General features: G+C 39.9%; 1 protein-coding gene across 2 annotated transcripts; it reads right to left on the minus strand.

Moving 5' to 3' along the window:
• Positions 1 to 3,377: 3,377 nt before the first annotated feature.
• On the minus strand, positions 3,378 to 9,720 carry p2ry13 (purinergic receptor P2Y13). Of its 2 annotated transcripts, XM_058079952.1 has the most exons (5): positions 9,545 to 9,719; positions 9,436 to 9,467; positions 6,430 to 6,617; positions 5,949 to 6,338; positions 3,378 to 4,674 (listed from the first exon to the last, which is right to left on the minus strand). In XM_058079952.1, exons 3-5 carry the CDS (start codon positions 6,607 to 6,609, stop codon positions 4,246 to 4,248), a joined length of 999 nt encoding a protein of 332 aa, XP_057935935.1. In that variant the 5' UTR covers positions 6,610 to 6,617; positions 9,436 to 9,467; positions 9,545 to 9,719; the 3' UTR covers positions 3,378 to 4,245. The 2 variants fall into 2 exon arrangements, with proteins under 2 accessions (XP_057935935.1, XP_057935936.1); XM_058079953.1 differs by having other exon boundaries at positions 9,436 to 9,720.
• Positions 9,721 to 14,843: the final 5,123 nt, after the last annotated feature.

Below are 14,843 nucleotides of genomic sequence, written 5' to 3' on the forward strand. Positions count from 1 at the left end.
TGAGAGAAAGTGCAATGAATGAACGTTTCCAATTAGAAATAATCACTTAAGTTAAATGTTGCCTGTTAATAAGAATAAACAAAATGTATTAGAACAGTGTGGTATATAGTGTGCAGAGTTATGAAATTAAATAATCTTTGAAACTGGAAATTATGATCAAAATAATTAGTTAATATATTAAACCAAGACAACAATCAACAAAACATGACATACAATCATATGACTCTATTGTTCCACCAAGGGCAGACACTTTTTATAACATACATATTGCCCTCTAGTGGCGAAACTGATCACGGCCTCTGAGTTTTTATTGACAGAATTTTCTTAATACTGTATTCATGCCAAAATGAAAGGTATCTGTTTGATTATTTTAAAGAAACGCTATTGCACAGGTGTTTTGTTTTTTTTGGCAGGAAAGATGGCTCACTGAGGCAATGACATGCTGTGCTCCACCAGCAAGCCTGTCACAACAATAACACATTATTATTATTTTTTTAAATAAATTATTACCAATCAACGATATCATTGAACCATTTTTTTCATGAATGTGATTACAATATATGGCATAATAATGCGACTACATCACGTAAAAAGCATAAACTTATAAATATACATTTTTACAATTGCAATTGGAATGTCAAGAGAATAAATGAATAATGAATAAAATAATTAAACAATATAACAACTTAACAAAAACATCCCCACGACGTTTGTGTGATTTTTTTTTTTGGGGGGGGGGGGGCGCATTGAAAAAAAATTGCACCCAGACAGGAACTGATCACTGGGTGAAAATGATGTAATACACAAGAAACAGCCACGTGTGGCGCTGTAAACAGACACACAGACGGAACCACGTGACACATATTGACCCCGGTTGCACAAAATACTTCAGATTGCGACAAACATGATCAGGAGAGCACACACCGCAGCAATCTTTACCTACGTAAGAACACAAAAACACGTGTAGAGTTGTTTTTATGCACATGCACGTCACTTCCTGGTTGCTTTGTGCTCACAATAAAAAGTCTAATTTTTTCGATGAACAAAATCTGAAATTGGACATACTGTAGCCAAAAGAGACTGAATGACAGAACGTAAGGTTCACTCACTCCAGTCATTCCGCTATAGAACCAACACACCCAGGATGTTTGTTAAGACAGATGCACAGAGTGAAATCTCTTTAAAAAATGATTGATTAATTGATTATCCTCACAGCTAGGAGACCTGAGTTCGATTCCACTCTTGGCCATTTCTGTGTGGAGTTTGCATGTTCTCCCGTGCATGCGTGGGTTTTCTCCAGGTACTCCGGTTTCCTCCCACATTCCAAAAACATGCTAGGTTAATTGGCGACTCCAAATTGTCCATAGGTATGAATGTGAGTGTGAATGGTTGTTTGTCTATATGTGCCCTGTGATTGGCTGGCCACCAGTCCAGGGTGTACCCCGCCTTACGCCCGAAGACAGCTGGGATAGGCTCCAGCACCCCCGCGACCCTCGTGAGGGTAAGCAGTAGAAAATGAATGAATGAAAGACTGATTATTGTGATAGGCCGAGTCAGACCCTTTACCTGTTTACCTCTCTGACTCCTTCCTGACCCGCAAGCGTGTGCCAGTCCACTTGGTGCTAGGCAACACTATCTTGCGGAGTTGATTTCCTTTCCATGAATGTCATTTACAATTTCTCATAATTCACCACTGCAGCTGTCAGACGATTTAATCGGAGGGTGACAAATGGCCTTTCTTCTGGCTGCAGTCGCCGCTTCGACCGCAGCGAATAGCTCATTAATTTCCTGACCAAATATCAGCCTGTGCAGTACAGCCAATACAGCATGGGACAGAGGAAGATCATAATTCATTATTACATTAATCAAATCTGCATGCAGACAAGATTGTAAATCCGGTGAGAGGTAGCATTAATCCCCAGAACTAGTTTATAAATGTCCAGAAAATTGTTCAGGGAGGAAGTGCTGCCGGGCTTGGAGGAAAAAGCCCAATAGGTGTATTCACGCTTTGGCTAACTCTGGTATGTTAGTACACTTCCTTGGGTCAAGTGTGAGCATGACCATCCGAACCCTGCTTGAGATGATCTTTGTCCGCTAGCACATGAATTCTGGCACACTTTTTTTTCATTGGAGCTCAAATGTGAACGCAACTTGAACCATTCATTCATTTTCTACCGCTTTTCCTCAGGAGGGTCGCAGGGGTGCTGGAGCCTATCCCAGCTGTCTTCGGGCTAGAGGCGGGGTACACCCTGGACTGGTGCACATATAGACAAACAACCATTCACACTCACATTCATACCTATGGACAATTTGGAGTCGCCAATTAACCTAGCATGTTTTTTGGAATGTGGGAGGAAACCGGAGTACCCGGAGAAAACCCACGCATGCACGGGGAGAACATGCAAACTCCACACCGGTGGATGGCCGAGGGTGGAATCGAACCCTGGTCCTCCTAGCTGCGAGGTCTGCACGCTAACCACTCGAGCGCCGTGCCACCCCCAAAGAAATTGACTAGTGTTAAAATGACAAAGCATGCAGAAATTGCAAATACATAACAGAAAATATAATGGACCTGTTTAAACATTAAGTAACTAAGTATATTAAGTATCTTTGCAGTGTATTCAATTGAATATAATTTGAACAGGTTTATCCTGTTTTTATCTACAATTTACATAACGTGCCAACTTTGGGGTTTTGTAAATATCAATCCAAAGTGTTACTAAACCATACATGTGAAGACATCTCCATGAAGAATGTGTTTTCTGTGGTTGCTGGCCTTGAGACCATCAAGTGTAGGATAATATCACTGTGGTGATGAAGCAGCAAACTCTTGACTATAAGTTTCGGCTATTGTTTCATGGCTTCTGTAAAGCTTTCGGCTATTGTTTCATGGCTTCTGTAAAGCTTTCTCATGAAGTACAGCCTCCTGACCATGGTGGTTTATACAGGCACGTTTACATTTTTAAGCAGGAAGGAAATGTCACCACACATTGTTCCACCAGCTGTTGATTTGTGTCATAAACGTCATAAACCGCAACATGAGTGGTAGCTGTTCACAAAGTCAAAGTCAATCAAGAAATCATATTTTGTCAATGGTAAAAATATGATAAGAACAGAGCAGCCGGAACATATATACTGTTCAATATGATGTCATACACCTTTTGCAGCTATTCTGAGAAGGCTGTCCAAAAGGTTGAGGAGTTAAATAGGGTATTCACTGACCTACACACAGGTCTCATGCCAGTGCAGCTGTACAGAGAACAAGGTGATGTAGATTGATTTAACTGTAGATGTAGATTTTCTGCAGCCAAAGAGGATGGATGTGAGCAACATCGATACATAAGTTCCACTGTCTGGCTAACATCTAAGGAATAGGAATAAAACTGCAAAATCTAGGCAAAATTAGGCAAAATTAGGCACTTGTTGCCAAAGACAAATATTAAGATTAAAACACCTCGACAAAAAGGAAATTTAAGATTTGAGGTCAACAATAACAACTCCAGAATAACATCGGTATACCAAATTCAACAGTATTAAGAAATACATTTAATTTATTTATTATAATAAAGCAAGGAACAGTGCATGTATTTCACTTATCAAAATATTGTCAAAATATAAGTCAAAATATTGTAGGAATAAATTCATAATAATTAGAAAAAAAATCAAGAACAAAGTTACAAACTTTCAAAAAAAAAAACAGCAAACCTCATAATATTATGAGGATAAATAATGTCATTTTAGTCGCTTAGATTTTAAATGATGGAGAAAAAATATTATATGAAATGGAAAAAAGAACAAAGCTGATACTATAATTGGCTTTTTCACCTTCTTGAAGTATACATTCTGTCATTTCTTAGCATATCTAAAGTACATGTACATCTACTGTACATGTGTTGCTTTACAAAATATCAAAGTGGCAAAGTTGCATCCTTTTATTTTCCACTATGTGGCCCTCAATGGAAATGGACACCCCCGGTTTTGACAATAACAGTCATTTTCAGTGGATAGTAAGTCTATAGAAGCTGTACACTGACTAGTATACTGTAATACTTTAACAACCTTGGTTGCTGAAACGTGAGGGGTGAATGTGAAGTATATACATAGATGCTGTCAAAAGCGGCAGTTGTATCAGAAGTGCATTTTTTCAATCACCTTCCGAGCATGAAAGTTGATGAAGTGATTTTGATTTTGAGTCCCGATGCGTCATATTAGCGTGTCACCGTTTGCCCGTCAGTTGGTGTGCACCTACAGCTGCGTGGTCGTGGTCGTGGCAGTGGCAGCGGCGGATTCCGCCTTCTGGGGAGGCTTGCGGCTGATCGTATCTGTGAGTTTTTTCCTGAACATTTTACACAGGAAGACGTAAATGAGCGGGTCCAGACACACGTTACAGGCCGACATCCACAGTGTGATCTGTTTGGTGTAGTACAGCGCCTTCTGTTCCCAGCAGGGAGGCTGACTCAGGGTGCGGGTCTGGGACAGGGTGTAGGGGACGCGTACAAAGTGGTAGGGGGCGTAGCTGAAGAAGAACACGGCCACCACCACGAAGACTTTGCCGTTGGTTCTGCGACTGGCTACCACAGAGCTGCTTTTTGAGGCTTTGTAGGAGTCGTAGACCGTCTTGCTGATGAACGTGTAGCAGAACACCATCAAGGCCAGCGTTCCCCAGAAGACCATCTGGAGGAAAATGTGAACATTATCAATAAATCATTGATATATGCTAATAAAAACAATCTTAAAATATTCATTCATTCATTTTCAAGGCGGGATACACCCCGGACTTTCACCAGCCAATCACAGGGCACATATAGACAAACAACCATTCACACTCAATCTTAAAATATAATTTACAAAATAATTTAAAAAGCTGTAATCTAACACTAAATTGAAACTGTACATGAATAAAGTCATAATAATACTGAGGAATAATAACATCCCAAAATAATAACATTTGGGGAAAATTAGGTTGCGGAAAATGTTATAATGTCACAAGAATAAATGGGAATAAAGTCATAATTATTAGACAAGAATGTTAAAGATAAGTTGAAATAGTCAGAACATTGAAAAGAACAGCTGTAGTTTTACGACAATGAAGTCAAAACATCATGAGAAAAAAGTTGGATTCTGACAGAAAAAAGTGGCAATTTTGCAAGAATAAATGTAATATTATGAGGGGAAAAAATGTAATTTTAGTGACAAAGATGTGATATATTAAAGAAAAAAATGTCATTTTTTAAAGTTGTATTATTATGAGAAATCATGTAATGTAATTTTTTGGAAAATAAAGTTGGGGAAAATAGTGATAATATTATTGGAAATAAAGTGATAACATTCCAAAAAACATGTTTTTTTCAAACAACATAATCTATAAAAAGATTATTTAAAGATTATTTACCTATTATGCTTTTCCCACATTTCTGACCTATAAATGTAGTTAGAATGTTGTATTCTCGTGTTAAACATTTCAGATAATGAGGTTTGCGCATTTGGAAGTGAGCCCGAAAAGAAGTTTAGGATGGCACAAAAGGCTCGGTTTCAAAAGGCGTGGTAAAACTGCCCCTTTGTGATGTCACAGAGGGGCGGACTTCCCTATATGATTCATAGTTAAGCAGCACTTTGGATGTGTGACTAACCACAGCAGAGTGGGCATAAATTGGGAATAAATTAAAAGACCGTTTTGGTAGGAAGCACAAATCAAAGGAAATAAAGCTTGAATAGGTGCAGATTCTGGAAGATCTAATCTGTGTGGGTTATTGTGTGTAGCTGCTCTATAGAAGACCACAACTCAATACAAAGGGTGGAAAAATGAGCATAATGGGTCCCTTTTAAACATTTGAAGTTTTGCATTAAGATCATACAGTCTAGTATTATAAGTGTAATAATAAATAAGTATGACTTCTAGGTCTCAATTGGAAAAATATGTACTTGACGAGCCATTTTAAATGAGATACCTGACAGAAGTAGCCCAGTCCTTCATGCCATTTCAGGCCCAGGTCGCTCTTCATGGAGGCGCACTTGACTCGGCCTTTAGAGTAGCGTGGTGGCTTGTTGCTAAGAATCATATTGGGGAAGGTCGAAATCCACATAACGATCCAGACGACGACGCTGATCACTTGACCGACCCGCACCCGTTGCAGGATGCCCTTCCCAAAGGGCCGGACTATCTTCAGGTAGCGGTCCAGGCTGATGAGACCCAGCAAGGTGATGCTGATGTACATGGTCATGTAGAAGATGACGGCAGTGTAACGGCAGTGGATGGCCCTCAGTTGACCCGAACCCACGCCGAAATCACTTAGAATCTTCACCGGCATGGTGAACGTCATCAACAAGTCAGCCACTACCTGTTCAGTTCAAAGATACCGTGTTAGCGCTTTATGACAATTCTCACACACAAAACAGGGTTTGATATAAAAATAAAAAAAAAAACCTCACCACATGCTTTAAAAACACCACAAACGTTGACGTGCTGGGAATGTTGAAGAAAATCCATGCAGCTATGGAATTCAGTACCAGGGAGACTATAAAGATGATGCTGTAGAGCCAGGGCATCACCGCCTCTGTCAGGCTTGTATCCCAAACACAAGTGGAGGCATTAGTCAGCGAAGTGTTCATCTTCAGGGCTATAACAAAAGAGAGAAGGATTGCATAATGAGAATGAAAGAAAGATGATAGAACAGCAGTCAATGAGATGATAATTGTGTCAAAACACTACCCTAAATTCCACTGTAAAAGCTGTGGAAACATTCTGGTATTTACAGCGGTGCCGCCAATTTAAGGCTGAATTCTAATCTTGTGACATCTCCTTTTCTGGTTTGGCCCCGCCCACAGAGCTGTATCAGGCCCGGGAAACTAGACTTAAAAATATATTTGTCATGAATGTCAATTTCGGAAATATGGGCTATGATTTTATTTGAAAAATACAATAAAATACAGTTTGAAATGTTGTAGTTGTTGTATGGTGGTGACCCGTCCCACTTCCTTTGACGTTCAAAGCCAAGATGCCAAATAACGATTCCACAACACACAACAATGGTTATTTTACATAACACCATGTATTTACAATTTTCATATTTGCAACTGAAGTTGTTTAGAAATTTCTAGTGATACGATGCTTTCTGTGTGATATTTGAATAGTGGAGAAACTATGAAGTACATTATTTGCAGAGAATATTCACATGGTAAGTCATCTTTCTCCATTCGCTGTGTGTTTCGGTATCTGTGTTCTTTGGCTGCTGCTTAGAATAACACAGGAAGCTCTGGCAACTGAAGATATGACGCTAAAAAACAATCCAGTGTTTTTTTTTTTTTTTTGCTTAAATGCCAGCATACCAGTGTTAGTCTGTCATTTTATGAATATACATCTTATGTCTCAAGGAAAATGACAGGCACAGGGGCACAAGCATGATGCAATATGATTCATCCACATTCAAGAACAACGCTATAGACGATAGCTAAGCAAGAAGATCTGGAATTGGAAACAACATTAAATTAGACTAGGGATGCATGAAAATTCGAAACCGATATCAATATCAATAACTTTCTGCTTCTCAATGTCGATTTGTCCTCACCAAATATGACATTACTACGATTAAACATTCATTCATTTTTTACCGCTTTTCCTCACGAGGGTCGCGGGGGTGCTGGAGCCTATCCCAGCTGTCTTTGGGCGAGGTCCATTATTATTCCATTATCTGTATAATTCATTAATTCATTCATTTTCTACCGCTTATCCTCATGAGGGTCGCGGGGGTGCTGGAGCCTATCCCAGCCAATCACAGGGCACATATAGACAAACAACCATTCACACTCACATTCATACCTATGGACAATTTGGAGTCACCAATTAACCTAGCATGTTTTTGGAATGTGGGAGGAAACTGGAGTACCCGAAGAAAACCCATGGGGAGAACATGCAAACTCCACACAGAGATGGCCGAAGGTGGAATTGAACCCTGGTCTCCTAGCTGTGAGGTCTGCACGCTAACCACTTGACAGCCGTGCAGCCTTACTATTAAACAAAATAGAACAAAATTATTAGAACTACAAATAAACTTGATTATTGGGTTATCGATTTAAATTGGCCATCGCTTCATCAGAATAAAATCATTGTTTAATTTTATCTCGGCCAGAGCCTACCAAAGTCTAGCCAGTGTAATAATTCCATCTGGACTTGGCTCCAGCTTCCACATTTTATCTCGCAGTTAGTTGTACTTGTTTAATTTATCACACCTCGTTCTTCCATCACATGTTCTGACACACTAACAGGTAAGTGAGTCCGAATGAGGCGTAAGTGTAATGAGCAGTAATTAATAAAACATTAGCATTTTAAATGCCCTCATGGATGATTCATGGATGAGTAGAGCTCCACTATGCTCAGCAGAGCTGACTGCACATGGACCGCTGTGAAGGGGCACCACCAGTCCAGCTCTTATGCTGTAATGGTAGCAGACAGGTGTGAGTGTAGGGGCAAAGACTTCTGGACGTTTGGTTGCTGCAGAGAAGGGCATCAAGGAAAAACTGCTATTCAGCAAAAGATATACGTATTGGACTTCTGAAGACCTTTTCTGCATCCAGAAAAAAAGCTTGGCCGGAAAAAAAGGTGATTGCTACCATCAGTCCTGAGATCATTCATGTGTGGGGTTGCTTCTCAGCTCACTCACTATTTTGCCTACGAACACATCCATGAATAAAGAATGTGCCAAAGCAACTTCTCCCAACCATCCAAGATCACTTTAGTGGTGGACAATGCCTTTTCCAAAGACACATGTCATAACAGGGTGGCTTGGGGAACAACATGGTAATGGTAATGGTAATGGTAATGGTAATGGTTTTATTTCATTTGAGCATGCATCAGATTACAATTGAATGCATCACATAATCAGTTGACAGTTCCACATGTCCAAAAGGAGTAGGAAGAAGCAAAGCTTATTAAATCCTACCCCTCCATCTGGTACTTTTTCAATCAATAACTGTTACATTTGTTCACTTCCTGCTTTCCTAATATAGTTAATTTAAATTTTTTTTTAATTTTATTAAAATTTTTTAATTTTATTAAATTTTTTTACATTTTTTTAAAAAAAATTTAAATTAAATTTTTGTATTTTTTTTAATTTTTATTTTTTTAATTTAAAAAAAATAATAATTTTATTTTTTTTTATTTTTACTTTTTCATAATACATAATAACATAAACATCGAAAGACACCGAAGCAGCTATCTTTGTGAAAACCAACAACAACTTTTAACCACGACTGTACACGGAGATGGAAACACCCAAGATTCACCAAGGAGTTGACTGGACAGTTGAACTATTTGGTTCAGAACTTTTGTCTTTAAGTGAAGAAGACTGTAAGAATATAAGAAACTCAGGATAAGAAATATGAAAATCTATTGAATAGTCTTTTCCCCAGAAGATGACATGAATGAAATCATGTTCTTACCTTCTTCTCGTGGCTCTCTCAGCTGTGTGACACTGTGGAGCACGAGAGGATAAGCATATCAGGCAGTGATGGGGGAAAACACATTATTTCAGAAGAAGGAAGAAGTTACATATCCAATTCTGCTTTCTTATCCGCAGGAAGTTGGCCAAACGTAGGAAACCCAAATGAAAGTGCACTCGTGTTGCTTTCGTTCTTCAGACAAAATACCACTCCTGTCCTTGAAGGACTTGTTTGTGTGTGTGTTATCTTACAATGAACCTTCTGGCGCTACTGTCTCAGACTCAATGTGTTTGCCAGGTTTCCTGTTAAGAGAAAGACCCCTTCCTCGCTCACTTCCTGTCACAATTGTCCCCTTAGAGGTCGCTTCTTTGTGTGCGCCAGTTGCCCATTGACAGGCCGACACTCTGAGCTGGTCCTGGGACCCTCATCCAAGAAACGCCACTCTCTTGCCCCTAACAGCCGACAAAGACATCCAACTTTGAAAGTAGAATTATTGTTGTGGTTTTTAGGTCGTTAGAATGCTGATAAAATGTGGGTCTGTGTGCAAGTCGGTATTATAGGGCAAATGTGATATATTTATTCATATGATCTATATTACATAATATTTTATTTCTATATATAATATTCTGAGAACATAACGGCATCATTTCCTGTGTGACTTGCGAGTTTGGATGAGGATAAGGAATGATGGCTGATGGGAAATGTGTGGCTGGAGGTTAAAAGTAGTCCCGCAGCGATTCATTCGGTAGCTTAAAGTTTAAAGCAGCTATTAAAGCGTGATGTACACGTCCCCTGGGGGGCCACCGGATGGCTCCAGAAGGGAGGCACAGCAGCTTCAGAAAAAAAAACAAATTCAATAGCACCTCGTTTAGCATCATGAATTCGCTCCAGAAGGCCTGACTCTAACCAAAACAGAAGCCACACAAAGGTTAACACAAAACACTGTTTTTATAGCTGTATATGTAAAAAAAAAAACATTCAAAATACATATAAATGAGCTTCATAGGAGGAATATGTGTGTGCATTCTTAGCTGTCTGCTTTTATATATCGACAATGCACAGATAAAATAAATGTGTTCATATTTTACATAAGGACTGTGTATGATGGGCAAAATTCCCCCCAAAGTACACTTTTTTTTTAAAATGTTCATTTATCAATTTCATCCATCATTTATATGCATTTAGAATTGTTTTAGTATAACTGTATATAATTGTTTAGTTTAACTATAAAAATATATAAAAATATGTTTTGTGTAGGCTGCGCGGCGGTTGAGTGGTTAGCACGCAGACCTCACAGCTAGGAGATTAGGGTTCAATTCCACCCTCGGCCATCTCTGTGTGGAGTTTGCATGTTCTCCCTGTGAATGCGTGGGTTTTCTCCGAGTACTCCGGTTTCCTCCCACATTCCAAAAACATGCTAGGTTAATTAGCGACTCCAAATTGTCCATAGGTATGAATGTGAGTGTGAATGGTTGTTTGTCTATATGTGCCCTGTGATTGGCTGGCGACCAGTCCAGGGTGTACCCCGCCTCTTGTCCGAAGACAGCTGGGATAGGCTCCAGCAACCCCTGCGACCCTCGTGAGGAAAAGCGGTAGAAAATGAATGAATGTTTTGTGTGAACATTTTTTGATAGTCAACCGCTGATGACATCATAGACGGGAGACGTAGCTGACTGGTTCAAAATACATCACAAACACAGTTAGACTCATGCATTGTATTAATAACACGAAACCAGAAAATGCACGCAAACCAAACCAAAATTGTGTTTGGGTGTTAACCAAAAAACACAAGTGGGGAGGAAGCTAACTGTTGTTCCTCTGTTTTATATAGAAACGCTGTAAACCAAACCAAAGATGCTATACTGTGACTTCTCTCAAGGAAGTGCAAGCGCCAGTCAAGTGAAATTGTTTCCAGTCCATGTCCACGTTGCAGAAAAGAGGTTGTGATTAATTATGAACATCCCTGTTTGGTCAATGCAGTAAACCTTCTTAACCACAATCTGATGTCACTGACCAATAAAGAAAGAAGCTCATAAAGAGGCGACCCAGTTTCTCTTACCATGTAAACAAAAGAAATGTTAATACTGACCTGCTCTAATGCCACTTCTCAAGTAAACAATTTATATAGCACTTGTGGACCTTGTAAGTTTTTTACAATGTGGCCACATTCACACTCAACCAAACAAAATGAACAAGGGAGCCAACCAGTTCATTATGTCATCAAGGTCTCTGCGGAGCATGGTTTGCATAACAGTGTCACTTAGAATCCTCGAAACACAAGAGAGTACACATTTGCAAAAATATGCACCCCTACTGTGTTGCTTGTGCTTGAATAACTACCAAATTTGGCACACACCTTTAGGGGCCTGACAAGCATATTTTTGTATGATTTGGTAATGGTAATGGTAATGGTAATGGTTTTATTTCATTTGAACATGCATCAGATTGAGTGCATCACATAATCAGTTCACAGTTCCACATGTGAACTGTTACATTTGTTCACTTCCTGCTTTCCATAACGCAGTTTAAGGGTTTTTTTTTGTTTTTTTTTAAATAATGCACCTCGTACCGAAGTAGGAGGTGATATGACCATACAATGACATAATGGGTACCATAGTAACTAAATATAAAAATATAGTGATATGTATAGCACATTATGACTCTTAGACTCTTCATCCTTGTATTTATTAAACATTAACTGCTTGTATTGTAACTAGAAAAAGTTTGGACACCCTTGGTCATTGGGGTTAAATGATGCAGCAAAATGTACAATGATAAGGCTTTTTGTGTACAGAGTCATGTGTTCTCTATTCATTCCAATTTTTGCACAAAGTGACAATTCCCAGCACTGTGTTGTAACAAAGTGTACTGCTTGGCAATAGTGGGGCACTGTAGGTCGTTCAAACACACACAAGCGCTCACAAGATATAAGGCGGAACTATCATTTCCTCCCAGGGTGTTTCTGTAGAATGTGAGGGTTCATGAGAAGTGGCCGGAAAAGACACAATTGGTGCAATGCTGAGACGTCACATCTGCCTGAACTGAAAGTCCATTTTTACACAGATACTAAAGCAGAACATCTTACATCAGCAAACTATACCATAATAACCTCTGGCACAAAATTACAGGAAGCGAATGAAACTAGCAAAATCTTGGCAAAAATGTAGATTGAATGTGATTTAGTGTCAGGTATTCACACTGTCGTGATCTCTTGATGGCAAAGGCAAAAAAGCTTTCTCGCTTGTCTGAAATCCTGAGGCTCATGGAACACAAAATGTCACCAAGCCGGAGGATCCCATTGGCTGACACATGAGCGTCCTAGGCCCAAATGAAGATTGTTATTGGTCCAATAATCATCTGATGCCATTCGCCAGAGAAGGCTTTTAAGAAGAAATTTAATTGGCTGTTTGAATTTATAGGAGAGCACCAAACATGGGACATTGAAAGGTGGAAGACTTGACGGTCCTGATAGTTTCAAACGTTCCTGGCATTACAAGGAGATCCCACCGGAAATGTTTCCCACACAGCACAGTGGAGAAGGCACCATCATGATCCTTCAGTGGAACAATGGAGCTTCAGGTTGTGCAGGGGCGTCAAACGGCAGCCGGCACCAAACATGGGACATTTAAAGGTGGAAGACTTGATGGTCCTGATAGCTTCAAACGTTACTAGCATGACAAGGAGATCCCACCTGAAATGTTTCCCACACGACACAGTGAAGGGGGCGCCATCATGATCCTTCAGTGGAACAATGGAGCTTCAGGTTGTGCAGGGGCGTCAAACGGCAGCCGGCACCAAACATGGGACATTGAAAGGTGGAAGACTTGATGGTCCTGATAGCTTCAAACGTTACTAGCATGACAAGGAGATCCCACCTGAAATGTTTCCCACATGGCACAGTGTAGGAGGCGCCATCATGATCCTTCAGTAGAACAATGGAGCTTCATGTTGTGCAGGGGCGTCAAACGGCAGCCGGCACCAAACATGGGGCATTGAAAGGTGGAAGACTTGACGGTCCTGATAGCTTCAAACGTTACTGGCATTACAAGGAGATCCCACCGGAAATGTTTCCCACACAGCACAGTGGAGAAGGCGCCATCATGATCCCTCAGTAGAACAATGGAGCTTCAGGTTGTGCAGGGGCGTCAAACGGCAGCCGGCACCAAACATGGGACATTGAAAGGTGGAAGACTTGACGGTTCTGATGGCTTCAAACGTTACTAGCATGACAAAGAGATCCCACATGAGATGTTTCCCACACGGCACAATGGAGGGTGCCATCATGATCCTTCAGTGGAACAATGGAGCTTCGGGTTGTGCAGGGGCGTCAAATGGCAGCCGGCACCAAACATGGGACATTGAAAGGTGGAAGACTTGACGGTCCTGATAGCTTCAAACATTACTAGCATGACAAAGAGATCCCACCTGAGATGTTTCCCACACGGCACAGTGAAGGGGGCGCCATCATGATCCTTCAGTGGAACAATGGAGCTTCAGGTTGTGCAGGGGCGTCAAACGGCAGCCGTCCCCTGCAGGGGGCATCTCTCATGACTGAAGGCCCTCATCTGTGTGGTAATGACTGGCTTTTTCATCTCAGACTCATGTCACAATTTTGATGACTTTAGACCTGACTTGATAATGTCATTAAAGACTTAGATACTTTCTGCTGGTGGGTGGCAGTGATTAGTGAGAATTTAATTCGCACCCACAAATTACGAGTTCATGTCACTTCACTGTGCATATGACTTGTAAGGACATGAACCTTTCAAGCCTTTGACTTCTGACTTGACTTTACCTGTCTTGTCTTAACTTGAGACTTGACTTGGATTTGTTCATCTTTAGATATGACTTGAAATTAAAGATCGAGACTTGACTTGACACTGACTTTCTCCCACCTGTGTGTATTACCAATGCCTGTTTTGAGTATGTTTAACACAATAAATAACAACCCAATAGCAAGTCAACATAAGAGCTTACATAATACTAAAGTCACACTTCCTCAAGTCACACTCTCACTTATTTCATATTTCAATAGTTGCGAAAGTTGAGGTTTTTCTTCAGGATAAATGAAAGAGCAAGCATTTTTTTTTCAGAGTGAATAAAATATAAATAAATAAATGTAAAAAAAAATCCTAATGAAAACTCTATACTGGAGCGCAATAAGCTTTTACAATTGTGTCATTAAATTTTTGCTGGCAGAGCAGAATAGTTACACCTCTGTTTTATGTCCTGGCTCACTCCCACCAAAGAATCCTACATCACTCTGACAAACTGATTTTTACAGCCATCACATACATACTTCAATACAATTCAAAGAAATGCAAATATATTCAGTATCTTTTACATGTGGACAATTAATAGTAATAATAATAATATTGACCAAGAAAACATCATGGTAATGTTTTTCC

Source organism: Doryrhamphus excisus, chromosome 8 (assembly GCF_030265055.1).
Source record: "Doryrhamphus excisus isolate RoL2022-K1 chromosome 8, RoL_Dexc_1.0, whole genome shotgun sequence".
NCBI lineage: Eukaryota > Metazoa > Chordata > Actinopteri > Syngnathiformes > Syngnathidae > Doryrhamphus > Doryrhamphus excisus.